Here is a 15014-nt window from a genome sequence, read left to right on the forward strand (position 1 = left end):
CAGAAGATTCCCTAAAGTAATCCAAATTTTGAGTTTAGATATGGACCGTCCGATCAGAATTCGAGAATGCAGGGGATCTTTAATATTCATGCCAGAGTAGATCGAACAGTCTTGATGCAAAATCAAAATTTGAGTTACCTTAGGATAACAGAATTCAACACGGGGACCCCATCCGTCCATCCATGACCCATACCCATTTTCCCAAACGGCTATAATAACACGCTTTTTTTGTACAGAGTATAACAGAGAGACCGTCTCTCCTTATAATTGGACACAAACTAAAGAGAGAATAAAAAAGGCGAACAGAAAAGACAGTGTAAGGCCAGCAAAGCATAGAAACAGGAGAGAGAGAGAGAGAGGAGCCTGGAGGGATCACCGCCGTAAAGACCACTTCTTGCTGATCCGATCTTGGTCGATTCGGATTTTCGCAAAAGAGGGGAAGGGGGTTTCTTCCCCGTTTCGCAAATTTATTATATCAAGATTTGAGTAGTTTTACGGCCTTTTACGAACTTTGGGGGATTTTTCTTGTACGATGCAAGATGTGGCGTACTGCAATTCCAAGAAGACGGACGGCTTGTGCGAGGAGATGTGCGGCCGGGTAAGATTCGTTGATTATTTTTAATTTCAGATCTTATCTGGTTTCTTTTATTGGTTAGAAATTCAATTGGGACATCTGGATTTTTAGTGCTGATTTATGATTTCCGGTAACCTTGGCTCAAATGGCTATGTTTTATGCGAAATGGAGGCCCCCAATTTTTGTAATTGTAAATTCAATCTGAAATATTGAATTCTTGATCTGTGGAAAATAACTTTCATATTGTATATTTGCTATTATTGTTATAGACAAGGTAACATTGCTAATTTGATCACTTTCTTGAAATCGTTAACCCTAGAAAGAACACTTTTATCTTTTCTGATTTTCTGCACAGTAGAGTGTTAGTTATTAACTTATTATAGCCATTGTTGTACCATTTAGTAGACTCTTGGGTAAACACAGTTTAAATTCAACTTAGGGAGATCTGAAAATTTTGTGACCCCATGGAACCCTTCAAATCTTTGAATTCTTAATTATTTTAGCCTGAAGGAGGAACTGAAGTTTGAATTATCTGCTTCATTATTGTTTCAATTTTCAGTTATTCAAAATTATAAAGACCAAGTGGTATCTTTCTTGAATTAACTGTACATTGTCTGTCCATTGTTAAACCATATTCATTTTTTCTGCTATTTGCTGGCACCAAAAGCTTTACTGTTTTCCCCTTCATTGTTATCTATGCAATTAATGCTCAGTCAATTTGTTTTAACCATCTGACTTTTGCAAGTTATACCCATGTTCACCGTCTTTGCAGACTAGATTAAACATTTATATAGTACAAGGTCCCTGCTGACACCTAACTGTTTGAAAATGGTTGCACCAAAAAATGGCCCAAATTGCCCTTAACGAAGCACACTCAAAACTTGTTCATTAAAACTTAGAATGTAACTTCTGAGCCCGCAATTAGTTTGCTTAATCTTGTTTAAGTTTGGGTTTAATGAAGTGGAAAACAAAGTGGGTTTGGTTAGAAAGAGGGGTAGATCTGTCAACACTGAAACTTTAGAATCTACAGCCACCCATATTTAGTTGGCTCAAATAGTTCATTATGGGTTTTCTGCAGCCAAGTAGGAACAGTAAAGAGACATGAAAGTTTATAAAATTTGACAGAAACATTTGGAATGTTTTGAAAATCTGACAGGATGGCCCGTTTCCGTTGCATCTGTCTATTTCTCCGTGATTGGTGTTCTTCAGAAATTATTCAAAAGGTTAAGTGTTACTGTGTTAGTTGCAAGTATGCAAAATCTTCTGTGTTGTTTGGGCTTCACAATACTTCCCATTTTAGTGGAGTCTACTAGTGCGACTAGTTATTGAACTGTTTGTTTTCTCAATTTGTGTATTCCCATTTTAGTGGCTTCAAATACTTCTCATTCTAATATCTTTACAAAGGTGGCATCACATCAATGGCACAGCGACATTTTATTTTGTACCAGTTATATGCTTTTTCAATCTGATCATGAAGGCCCCATTCGGCGCGTCTTCCTTAGGCTTCCTTAAAGCTCCTTAGTACCTTAAAGGAGTTTTAAGCTTGCCAAACACGTACTCCGTTACAAAGCTTAACATCTCTTTCTTAAGCTTCCTTTTGCCCACTTTTTTAAGCTTGCCTTTTTAAGCATATCTCTTCATAGCTTAAGCATTTGCATTGCTTAAAGGTCTCCTTAAGAAAGATAAACATTCATCTCTTAAGCTTTGTTGCCGAACACGTCTTCCATAGCGGAGCTTAAAATTTAAGTTTACCACCCCTGCCGAACAGGCCCGAACAATTTTTTATAATTTTCCTTTGGGTGCTTATGTCGTTTTCCTTTGTAGTCACTATCTGTCAGCATCTTCTCACTTGCTATTTTTTCTCATTATTGCAGTTAAAAGAGGGTTCACGAGCTGCGATAAGCATCTCCCGATTGCGATGTGCCTTGCGGGACTTTGACATAAAGGTCCTTCTTCTCTTCTTCATCTGCATCCCCACCATTGTGTTTTTGATCTACGCTCATGGCCAGAAAATCACTTACTTTCTACGACCCCTATGGGAGTCACCACCAAAACCATTCAACATAATCCCGCATTATTATAATCCTAATGTTTCCATGGAAACCTTATGTTCCCTGCATGGGTGGAAAATTCGTGAATCTCCAAGACGAGTTTTCGATGCGGTGCTATTTTCCAATGAACTTGACATGCTGGAAATCAGATGGAAGGAACTCAGCCCATATGTATCGGAGTTTGTGCTGCTGGAGTCTAATTCAACATTCACTGGTTTGGTTAAGCCGCTGTACTTCGCAAATGACAGGGCCCGGTTTGACTTTGTCGAGTCCAGGTTGACTTATGGAATGGTTGGGGGAAGGTTTATGAAGGGAGAGAATCCTTTTGTGGAGGAATCGTACCAAAGAGTGGCATTGGATCAGCTTATCAAGATCGCCGGTATAACAGAGGATGATTTGTTAATCATGTCAGATGTGGATGAAGTACCTAGCGGCCACACAATCGACCTCTTGAGGTGGTGCAATGGTATACCGGACCGGGTCCATCTTCAACTGAAAAATTATTTGTACTCATTTGAGTTCTATTTGGATGATAAGAGTTGGCGTGCGTCAGTGCACCGGTACCAGGCTGGTAAGACCCGGTATGCGCACTACAGACAGACTGATCTCCTCTTAGCAGATTCGGGTTGGCACTGCAGCTTCTGTTTTCGCCATATCAACGACTTTCTTTTCAAGATGAAGGCTTACAGTCATGTGGATCGGATTCGGTTTGCGTACTATCTGAACCGAAGCCGGATCCAGGATGTGATTTGCAAGGGCGCCGATTTATTTGATATGTTGCCGGAGGAATATACCTTTCAAGAAATAATCGCAAAAATGGGACCGATTCCAAGCACCTTTTCTGCAGTGCACCTACCGGCATTCTTGTTGGAGAATAGAGAGAGGTACAAGTATCTTTTGCCTGGGAATTGTAGGAGAGACAGTGGCTAGGTTTTAGGTTTAGCCTTAGGTTCTTGTAATTTTTCTTTTGGTTGATTTTGGCCGGCTTCTAACTTGGACGCAGGAATGTTGGGACATCCAGGTTGTGTCTAGAGAGAGAAAGAGGTTAGTAAAGAGAGGAGAGAGAGAGATGTGCATAGTGTACCAAAAACTGGAGATGGTTTGTTGTTGTCTCCCTTTTTGGCGCACTTAAAAAGAGGTATAATTTTTTGTACAACACCAGTATGTATGTGATGGAGAATGGTGAATTAGGTTACAAGATTTTACTTCTGTGGGAATTAGGTTTTAATTTTGACAAAGATATCTTTATTGTTTCTTTGCTTTTCTCGTTTACTTTCATTCATGTGCATATAATTTGGGATTTGCTAGATGTTTTGCTGACAGATAATAATTATTTATATTGTTTACTTTCTCTTCCCTTTTACTATTTATATTGTTTACTTTATCATCAAATGCGGATGAATGTACCAATAGTAAAATAAAATAAAATGGAAAAAATTATCATGGGACAATCATGTTATAGTAATGCTTATGCGTGCTACTTTGTTATTAACAAACTTGATGGATATAATAAATTACTTTTTATTCCCCAAAGGATATATGACATAGAAGATTTTTTAATTTAAAATATTTTATTTTTATCTTATTCTCCCATGTAGGGTTTTTTTTCATAAACCATAATTAATAAAACGTTTTTTACGGAACCAATATGATTGATTTTTTTTTTTCAAAAACCATAAGGACCGTGGGAACCCCACGGTCTCAACATTTTTTTTTTTTTAAAAAAAAATAGTTTTTTTTTCCAGACCGTGGGGTTCCCACAATCTCATTTTTTTTTTTTTTTATAAAACAGAATTTTTTTTAATTTTTTGTATTAAAATATTAGAAATGTTGAATATATTTCTTTGAAAATAGATGAAATATAATATAATTTGATTTATTAGAAAGACTGCAATAAATAACCCGGATCAATATTTTTCAGGTCGGATTTTTCGCGGCTGTAAGAAAAATTAATATATTTCTTTATGTGTTATTAGAAAAAAAATAAAAATGCTTAGATTCTGAGTTATTGATCCCGGTTCAAAAGTCACTTCTAGGTAATCCAGAAAATATTGTGATCCTTCTAGTACATTTAATTTATGAAAAGTTATATCTATTTTTGAAAAAAACAAAAACTTTTAAGTTATTTAATGATTGTTATTCAAAAAAAATTCTCAAAATAGATATAACTTTTTATAAATTAAATGTCCTAGAAGGATCACAATATTTTCTGGATTACCTAGAAGTGACTTTTGAACCGGGATCAATAACTCAGAATCTAAGCATTTTTATTTTTTTCTAATAACACATAAAGAAATATATTAATTTTTCTTACAACCGCGAAAAATCCGACCTGAAAAATATTGATCCGGGTTATTTATTGCAGTCTTTCTAATAAATCAAATTATATTATATTTCATCTATTTTCAAAGAAATATAGTCAACATTTCTAATATTTTAATACAAAAAATTAAAAAAAAATCTATTTTATAAAAAATAAAAAAATGAGACCGTGGGAACCCACGGTCTGGAAAAAAAATCTATTTTTTAAAAAAAAAAAAAAAAAAAAAAGTTGAGACCGTGGGGTTCCCACGGTCCTTATGGTTTTTGAAAAAAAAAATCAATCATATTGGTTCCGTAAAAAACGTTTTATTAATTATGATTTATGAAAAAAATCCCCCATGTAAAGCTCCAGCCTAGACTTAACATGGTGCCCTGACATTCTCTGTGTGGAGCACATGACCTTATTGTTACTATATTATTTATTTAATGTGTATTTTCATATACGTTCCTAAGTAGTTCGAAATATCAATGCTCTAAGAAGCATATAAATTATTTTTCTAACCCCTGCCTATCATTTGACAGAAAAGAAAAATAAAATAAGGTAGCTCGCACAATGCTGTGCATTTCATGTATTGTAAAGGTTTACGAGCATCTCTTTTTTCAGGGGAGAATTTCAAAATTTCATGTCTTCTATAGGAAAATTTGTATTTTTCCAAGGGGTATTGAAGAAAAGATTCCACAAAAAGAAATTCAATAAAATGCCAACACGAACTAGTTGTATAATTGTGACCTGTCAACTGGGATAGCCCGTTCCACGTTGGAATCAAAGAATATATGCTTTAGCTTGTCAGATAAATTTTGTTTACTGTTTGCCAGCACCAATCGTTGAAAATGTTAGTGGTAATTTATTTTCACAAATGTGAATTATGCTTTGTATTAACTATAGACCATATTAGAAAAATAAAATAAAAAATCAACCACTGATAATAATAATAGCGATTTGATTTTTTTTATTTGTGATAATGACATAATGTGCCTTGTTATTTTCAAATTATTTCTTTTCGAAATAAGTGTGTATTATTATATTTTATTTTTTGATTTAATAGTACTGTTCAGAAGCTGTGACCTACTATTTGATGGCAACAACTAAATTATGCTCTGCATGATCTTTTGCTTGGTCACATGATATCAATTAAGTTTATATATATTAAATCACGACTCAGATAGTTATGAGAAGATTCAACTCAATCCAATTATTGATGAATGATTTCACTATGTCAGAAAAATGCATGTAGATTTTGAATCAGCAAGTCAATCAATGTGGATAAATTCCCCAATATTTTACAGGTAGAACTTTGGATGAAAATGAAATATGGATTTGACTAGTATTCCAGTTTTATAACAAAATTCTAAAGACGGTTATGAATTCTATTTGACCAAGTTAGTGATGCATAAAACTGAACTAATCAATTTTCATAGTTAATGAATAGCCTCGCCTGTCAAAGTATAATATAATTTCCTGTTGTTTAGGAACTTGAATAAATTTAACTGAAATAGAACATGCCTGAATTTCTTATGACAAACAATTGGGACAATTTTTTTTTTTAGAAACAAAAAAAAAAGATTATTAGAAACAAGATGGATTTTTTTTTTCCGATCAAATACATGAGACTGAATCAATAATTTGGTGTATCTACATTTGATTTGGTCCCAGCAGTTTTCAAAAGTTGTAGCATATACTGGCTGCAAAAAATCAGAAAAGTAGAACAGTAGAAAATGTGAAAATTGTTGTATTAGTTAGAATTTCGTATAATGTAAATTATTTTAATTTAGTTTAATGTAGAATTACATTGTTATATATTTTGTCCGAGTATACTGTTTAAAAATGATTAATTTCTTGCGTACTGCCTGAGTATAATCATCCAAACCACAAGAAAGTTACAGATAAAAGATTTTTTTTTTTTTTTGGTACTGGCGAGTATACTGGTACAGTGTTACTGGCAGAAACAAAAACCAGGCCAGCTCTAAAAAAAATGCTAAATAAACAAGAAAATTACACAAGCACACGAGAGAAACCCAATCACAATTATTCTTGGCAAACTTGTCAACAAGTCAAATTAGCAAAGAGATTCCTCAGAAAGTCAAAAACTTTTATAGTCATATAAACTTGTCAGGGAGTTTATCTGCACAGCACAGTAGCACCTTCTATAAACCTTGTCAAATATTCATGAGGGTTAAAAACCAATTGCTCTGAAGCTCATGACCAAAATGTCCCTAAAACCAAATTCATCAGACAAATAAAAGAGTAAATCTGATAAGGGCCACAGAATTGGCAAATTTCAGGAAAAGAAGAAATGGTTGGCTGTGAGGGGGAATATTGCAAAACAACCAAAAGGTCTAATTATTACACTTGGCATGAGGAAACTTGACTTCTTGAGAATGGCAAAAAAAACAAAACACTTTGTAATAGTAAACGTCAGCAACATCAACTTTGTTATGGAAAACAACCCCATATACCTTTAGGAGATGCTTAAAAATGCAATATATGATACATCCAAAGAAACATGGAGTAACATACAGTAGGTTTGTAGCAATTTTGCAAAGACACCCAACAAAATGATGATTTTAGCAAATCAACCAGTAGTGCAAGGGGCCATTCCGGTGTTATCAGGCTATCAGCAGATTAAGATAGGCTTCCAAAAAACTGAACAGTCATCTGAACCATCAGAATTATAAATATTTACAATAACCATAGTAAATTAACCAGAACTGAAAGTTCAGCACCATTTTAGCTTTAGCAGGCATAAAGCCAGTTTCAAATCTTAGAGAAATCCTTGGGTTAGATCATAATTACTATAGTTCTCCAATGGCTCAGTTTGAATCAGAAACTTGGATTTGATTTTATGAAGGTACACATCTGAGATACACCAAAATCTAGAATCACATCCATCCAAACATCATCAACCAAAGAGCTAGAAAGAGCAAATTCAATCATGATTGCTTAATTGGAGTTAAAATATGGCATGCATTCAAACATTCATCTTCAGGTTAGTAAAGTCCCAATACTCGTCCGAGAATAGCTAATTTCACATTTTTAGGTACAATGACCAAATCCGCCTTCTAGCATCCAGTTGCAATCATGTACTAAGCTGGCAAGACAACATTTGATTTGTTTTAGAATATCAAACAATTCACAAAACTTATTAATCCAAAAAAGCACACTCAACAGGACAAGCTGCAATCCATCAGATTCCAAGACAAAAAAGCCTTTCAATGCCAGAAACTATTTAAATTTGACATACTAAGGGCCGAGATTTCCTAATCTATCCTCACAGTTCAAGAAAAATGTAACCAAGTGACCAGGGAGGTCACTGCACCAGTGAAGGACGAAGAAAAAAACACCGACTCAAATATCATAAAGAGACTGTAAATCTCCAATACCTAAGGAGGATGTTGACATGAGATGGTGGAGCTCTTCAAAGGGTTGTTACCGCAATATGGAGCTCCAAAAATTTCTTTCTACAAAGCCCACCACCTAATAAATTATGTTAACCAAGCATGCTGTAGAGTCCCTAAGATACATATTGATTTATTTATATATAGAATTAGGTGGGTGCGCAACCCCTGATTATTTAGAGATTAAAATATAGGCTAAAAGTCACTGCTTAGAGTCGAAACCTTTCGAAGATACAGCAATGATGCTAAAAACTGAGCTTAGGTTTAATGAACAAGTATTAGAAAACAAAATTACTCGTCATATTTTGAAAACATTTTAGCTGGGTTGTATTAGTATACCAGGAAATAATGAAACACTTCTCATATGTATAACCTAAGAAGACTAGTCTTGGGTATGGCAGTTGCTTGAATCATATTTCATGTTTCATTAACACTAAACTCATGTTTACCAGAGAGAATTGGTTGAGGGGATGATTAATTTCTGAAAGTGGAAGTACAAACTAAGTTTCCTTAAATAATGGATTTGAGTATCCAAAGCCTGTTGCATCTTAAAATGCATGTTATTGAAGCAAATTTAACTGAATATTAGAAAACCATGCAGTATAGAGATGACAATAGTAATTACTACTAAATAAATACAAACAACTGGGGAATAGTCCGGTACAAAATCACCACTACCGTGCGAGACTTGTTTGGGCTTCAATCAAGTAGAGCTAACCAAATTTATTGAATAATTACAATCAGAACCAGATATAAGGCTAGAGAATGATCAGCTAGCATGAGGATCTGTAGTACCTGATCATAAATTCATAACGACATAAATCTTGAAGTACCAATTCAACAAAAGCAATGTACCAACATTTCTATGCCACAAAAATCAAATACATACACATACCTTTTGTGTTATTGCCCAAAAAAATGCTGATGGATCTCCACTTGGAGAGACATTCAAATACTGTAGACAGTATGAGAACAATACCAACTCCAAAACCTCAACGTGCCAGAAATAAGACAAAAAGGCATAAAATAGGAGGCAAATATCAGGATTTAGCTGCACTCTCTTCCATAGCAGTAGCAAACAGTTCGACTGTCTCTTCATGTTTGCTGACATGATGGTGGCAGTTGAGCATCAAAATTTGACTCACATCATATCATCCTTCCATGTAAAAGCACTTGAACAACTAACTCGTACACATTTGGGGCTTGGTTTGAATTACTTGAGATAACCTCTAAAAGCTCTGGCATCCTCCACCATAGCAAATTTCACACTCTGTACACAAAAGTGCTTTTAGAAAGAGAAGATTGTGGTTCTTCATTGATTGACACAGCCCTGGTACCGCCTCCGTCATTCTAGTCCTCAACAATTATTGAGTAATAAATTCAAAGCTTACCGTCTCTTTTTTTCCTGCCTTGACAAAAAAAAAGGTGTAGACCCCACGTTGTCAGTTTGACTGGCACAGAGATTTCACCAATAAATAGGCCCCTGGTGTGTGGCTTTTCTCTGCATGTCATGGTTTGATTGACATCAGCAAATGGGCAGTACTCTTCAATCAAAAGATTCGCCCTACCTGGGGTAATAAAGGAGGTGAATGGTTTGGTATGTTTAAGATAAGTGAGTTATAACCAAACCTGACATCTAGCATTTAAACAAAATAAGCAATCATTCACTAAGGGATTGTCAGTAGAGTATACTAAGATTTTGATATTCAATGAAGCCTTTGATGTGTTTTGGAATAACATACAGTTTTCAGAATACTAATAATTCGTTTAACAATGTAAGCTCAGAAATGATAAAATTTCTGGTGAAAAGGCAGGATGGATGGTTAGATCTTCCTTCTTTCCAAGGAAAATAACAAAATTGGGGAGATTTCTTACTGTGTACTGCAATTTTGGATGCTCCAAACAGTTGGGTAAAAAAAGGGAATAATAAAAGCATGAAAGATTCTTGTCACCATGATAAAAGCATCAGATGCTTATCTTATCATATCGGAACATATCCAATCCACCCCCTACCACCACCACCTTTCCCCTTATAAAGATAGCAGTACCAACAAAAAAACCACAAAGCCTAGTGAACAAAAGAAATCACCAATTCCAACCCCAACTCCTGCCAATTAACCATGTCTTACAGAACTCAGAGGACCCGAGTCAAGTTTGAAGATAACATTCGTATTGTGCCAGCAACTTCCTATAACTCAACCTACCAAGGGCCGAGATTCCCTAATCTACAATCCATGTTCAAGCAGAACAGTACCCAAAACTACTATACAACTGAAGAGACCACACAGATCATTGCACCGGTGCATGCGGAAGAGAAGATTGCACCAGTGCATGCGGAAGAGAAGATTGCACCGGTGCATGCAGAAGAGAAGACTGCCAAACCTAATCCCACCGAGATAGTAAGTAAAAATAAAGAGGATGTCAACACAGAGGCAGCAGACTTCATCAAGCGTCGCCACAAAAATTGGGAGCTCCAAAAGCTTCTATCCATGAAGGCTGCTACCTAAAGAAAGAAACTATTAGCCTGGCATGTTCTGAGTCTTTTTTATAGATCAAAATCACTGGTGAGATCATTGCTATTAGATCAGTTATACAGTGGGTTGTTCTTAAGTGAGTTTTAGTCTTTAAAATAAGTTATAGAACATGCCAGACCAATAATTTCTTCTGGAAGTGCTACTAGAGAGGAAGTAAAAAAAACATCTACTATGTTTTAATATATAAAAAGCTGTACTTGTGAGAATAATAGTTGTAAACTTGTAATATTGATGCTCCATGTCTTATCGATAAGCAAAAGAAGTTTCTTTTGATTGTGTGGGTGGGTTTAGTGTCTGAAATGGGAATTCTTGAAACAAATTTCACTGGATATTAAATAAGCATGCCGTTCACAGAAGAGAAAAAAATATCAAAATAGAAATCCAGCGAACACTAGCAAAATAAATTGTACGGTAAAAAATTACCAATCGTACATTAAGCTTGTTTGGATTCAAGGTAATTTGGGAAAATCACATTGGCTCAGCAATTAAAACTTAACCCCTTTGTACAATATCCCACTTAGCATATACAAACCAGCATATGGTAATATAATCAAAAGTACCTGCTTATTTTAACACCTGAATATACAATTTTACAGAAACACAGCGGATTATGAACAAAAACACCCATGTCATGACAAGAAAACGGCAAAAATCGATGTAATCCAATATATACAGAAAATTCTACACTTAAGCGCAAAAAGAAAAGTAAATCTTATAACATGGCTAAAGCTGTTGGGGAATCATAGAGGTCAAACAATTACGTCTTATCTAGAGATTAAACAATTACATCTCATCTAGGAGTCAAACACTTACACTCCGGAGAAGGAGAAACAGTTCTCCACCTTAACCTAAGGACCGTCCTATGCTAAAGAGGCCCAAAATATAAATCTTAAGTGCGGAACAACGCCTGGTAACTAACAGGATCTGGGTCGAACCCACATCCATTATCCTTGACCCATTTAAAAAATGCTAGAGCTTTTAAAGACTTTTGTGTAGTTCTCTAGGAACTAGTACCACCAAATCGTTCGGCAACATGTGGAATAGTGAAATAATAGAGGAAAAGTGGAATTTAGAATAGGTTTCTATTTTGTACTATTCCAGTCGTTTTTTGTAGATGATGAAAGAGCATAATAGTGCAAGAGTAGAAGAGTAAAGAAAAACGAGCCAATTCCATCTCTTGAAAAATGTCAATTTCTCTATTCCGTCTGTGGAATAGAGAATTGACTTATAGAAGAATGACCAAATTGTAAAAAACAAGGGTTTGAGTGCAAAATTTCAAACCCAGTTCTACTTTCTAAATTCCACTCAATCCTTTCGTGTTGGACAGAAATAGAACCACCTTTTCACTTTATTCCTCTATTCCACTCTTGCCTAACATAAATTCTCACAAAAGAACAGCTTTTCCAACCCAAGTTCACCCAATAAGTGCATGTGTTTTTGTAGTACAAATTCAGAACCAAACACTCATTCATCCATTAAATTATCTAACATTGAAACATTTTAGGAGGATTTTCTAGGTGGGACAATCAAGCAAACAGGTAGACTGTATGGATTTAAAGGAGTCTCAGAATTGGAGGGATTCTCTTTGGCACAGGATAAGCATGAGATTGTACACTGAAGAACATGGGAAGAAATCTCTGTGTTGGGTTCTGAGAGAATCAAAGAGCGAGAGCACCTCTAATTGTGTTTTGTTGAGATGCCTCAATAATAATATTACTGATATCTCAAAGTACCAAATGCATTAGATTCTGGAAAGAAAGGAAACCAGTACTTTGACAAGCTGACAAGACAAATCCTTAAGCTGGACTAAATACCCAACAACTATTTACAGAATCAACATAACCCCATCGATGGTGATTGTTTAAATTTATTGCACTTGTGCTCAAAATAGAACTACAAAACTCAACAGGATAAAAATATTTGCTTGAATATAATGGTCTAGAAAAAAAAATAATAATTGTTTGTCTAAATCCAGCAATCTCACCTGAAGGACCGTACACATCACAAACAAAGAAAAATAGTAGATGTGCTTAAAACCAGTTACAATTAAAAAAACAACCTAAGCAACACTCTCAGCCTTGCTGGTACCAAACAACTTCACTATGTCTCCATGCTTGCGTATATGACGTGGGCACTTGTATAGCAAATCTTGAGCCTCAGCACACCTCCCTTCCTCAAAGAAGCACTTGAACAGCTCCAAGTACAAATTTGGAGCTGGGTTTTTGTTTCTCGAGAGCTCCTTTAAAAGCTCCTTTGCATCCTCCACCATCCCAAATTTTGCTATGTGCGCACCAAATGGCTCCCAGAAAGGAGGAAAATTGTGTTTCTTCATCGATTTGGCTAGCCCATGTGCCTCTTTTATCATTTCTGTCCTCAATAATTCCTTAATTAAATACTTATAACTTGCTTGCCAGGGCTTAACTCCTGTTTTCTCGACCATCTCAACAAATAATTCATGGGCCGCATCCTGCTTGGTTGCCTGGCACATAGCTTTAACTAGTATGTCCAATAAATCACCATCCGGCAAAAGATTCCTCTCTGTCATGTCAGCTAAACACTCAAGGGCTTTGTCAATCTCACCGCATGTGCAATGCCCTTGGATCAACACTGTCCAGGTCTTCAAATCAGGTGTGCAACCACTTTCGGCCATTTCATCGAGCACCTTGCGGGCATCATCCAATCTATTAGCCTTGCATAAGCCATATACCAGCTGGCTATAGGTTATGTTATCAGGTTGGTATCCATCAATTTTCATCTTTTTTACTACCTCCTCAGCCTCTTTGAACTGGCCATTACTGGTCAAAGATCTGTGCATACCATCATATATGGGTTTGGTGACAGGATTACCGCAAGACTCGTGCTTTGTAACAACCCGGTAAACCAAATCCAAATCCGGCACAGGACTCATTGAAATTTGTCTTAGTAAAACCGCACAATCTTGCACTGTTGGCTTATAAGGTCCATCCATCATGAGTTCATATAATTCTACCCCATCTTTCATTAACCCCCTCTTCAGGAATTGGCGTAAGACTTTGACGTAGGTGTCAATATCCACATCAAAACCGTTTTGCTTCATCTCCCTCACAAGGTCCCAGAATTTCTCCAGCGAATCATCCCGACCCAAAACCCGTGCCATGGCATTATAGCTAACGGAACCATGTTTGTACCCGGATTCAGTATCCTTGACCCAATTGAAAAAGGCAAGAGCTTTTAATGGGCTTCTGCGTAGTTCTCTGAGCACCAATACGACCATGTCCTCTGACAATACAAATTTAGTACTCTTTAATTCCTTACCGAAATCTTCGCAAGATAGAACAGCATTGGCAACGGATTTTACTGAATCATCTGTGGAAGCATCCTTTTTCAACTTGCTGTGGTACAAATTGAGAGAGGTGCATTCATCAGTCAACTTCTCTTTCTTAAAATTTGCGAGGAGGGTTTGATAGGTGCCTTCATCCATAGACTGACCCGTGGATTCCATGGATTTGAGAAGGTCCCAGAAATGGGGGAGAGACTCTCGGCGACACAGGATGCGAAGCATGAGATTGTACGCGGATGAACATGGGGAGAAATCTGAGTGTTCAGTTTTGAGAGAATCAAAGAAAGAGAGGGCCTTTAATGGCGATTTGTCAAGCTTTTTGAGCGTGTAAAGGACAGATTCTTGGGTCAGTGTGGATTGGGATGAAGATGAAGAGGAGAAGCGAGAGAGGAGGGAGCGGAATGGAGTGGAGGAGCGAGAGAGAAACATGGTTCTGAATTCTTTTTCTCTAGGGTTTAGGGTTCAAAGGGAGAGGGATACTGAGGTTTTAGAGAACGAGCGAGAAAGAAGTGTTCGATGAATGGCACGGAGAGCCGTGCTTGACAGAATTCACATCCAGAGCAATAGCTGAGATAGTAGCATATGAGATCTGAATAGTCTGCTTTACTCTGGCACGAATCTCAAAGCGAACCTCTATATTCCAAATAGTCTAGCTGACTGCTGGAATCAAATCTCCTGTAGCATATGGACCGAAATACACACGGTCTAAATTTGAAATTTCAAAATTCAAAAAGTCGATCTGAACCGTTCATCTTGTTCTTCATATTAATATGTGCTTGGAGACCAAATTTTACATATTTCTGAATTTTTTTACTATT

General features: G+C 36.2%; 2 protein-coding genes across 3 annotated transcripts; one reads left to right on the plus strand and one right to left on the minus strand.

Moving 5' to 3' along the window:
- Positions 1-241: 241 nt before the first annotated feature.
- Positions 242-3879, plus strand: LOC144564111 (beta-1,4-N-acetylglucosaminyltransferase family protein). 2 transcript variants are annotated; one of them, XM_078313634.1, is made up of 3 exons: positions 347-598; positions 1731-1797; positions 2449-3879. In XM_078313634.1, exons 1-3 carry the CDS (start codon positions 540-542, stop codon positions 3553-3555), a joined length of 1233 nt encoding a protein of 410 aa, XP_078169760.1. In that variant the 5' UTR covers positions 347-539; the 3' UTR covers positions 3556-3879. The 2 variants fall into 2 exon arrangements, with proteins under 2 accessions (XP_078169761.1, XP_078169760.1); XM_078313635.1 differs by lacking the exon at positions 1731-1797 and having other exon boundaries at positions 242-598.
- An 8958-nt stretch (positions 3880-12837) lies between these two features.
- BIR6 (Pentatricopeptide repeat (PPR) superfamily protein) lies at positions 12838-14720 on the minus strand. Its single transcript, XM_078313724.1, has one exon. It carries the CDS (start codon positions 14623-14625, stop codon positions 12937-12939), a length of 1689 nt encoding a protein of 562 aa, XP_078169850.1. The 5' UTR covers positions 14626-14720; the 3' UTR covers positions 12838-12936.
- Positions 14721-15014: the final 294 nt, after the last annotated feature.

The sequence above is a fragment of the Carex rostrata genome, chromosome 13, assembly GCF_964058835.1.
Source record: "Carex rostrata chromosome 13, lpCarRost1.2, whole genome shotgun sequence".
NCBI classification, from domain to species: Eukaryota; Viridiplantae; Streptophyta; class Magnoliopsida; order Poales; family Cyperaceae; genus Carex; species Carex rostrata.

Coding starts and splice junctions, on each gene's coding strand:
- LOC144564111 (XM_078313634.1), top strand. CDS start 540: ATGTGGCGTACTGCAATTCCAAGAAGACGGACGGCTTGTGCGAGGAGA. Junction 599..1,730: donor GCGAGGAGATGTGCGGCCGG/GTAAGATTCGTT, acceptor AAAATCTGACAG/GATGGCCCGTTTCCGTTGCA. Junction 1,798..2,448: donor CTTCAGAAATTATTCAAAAG/GTTAAGTGTTAC, acceptor TCATTATTGCAG/TTAAAAGAGGGTTCACGAGC.
- BIR6 (XM_078313724.1), bottom strand. CDS start 14,625: ATGTTTCTCTCTCGCTCCTCCACTCCATTCCGCTCCCTCCTCTCTCGC.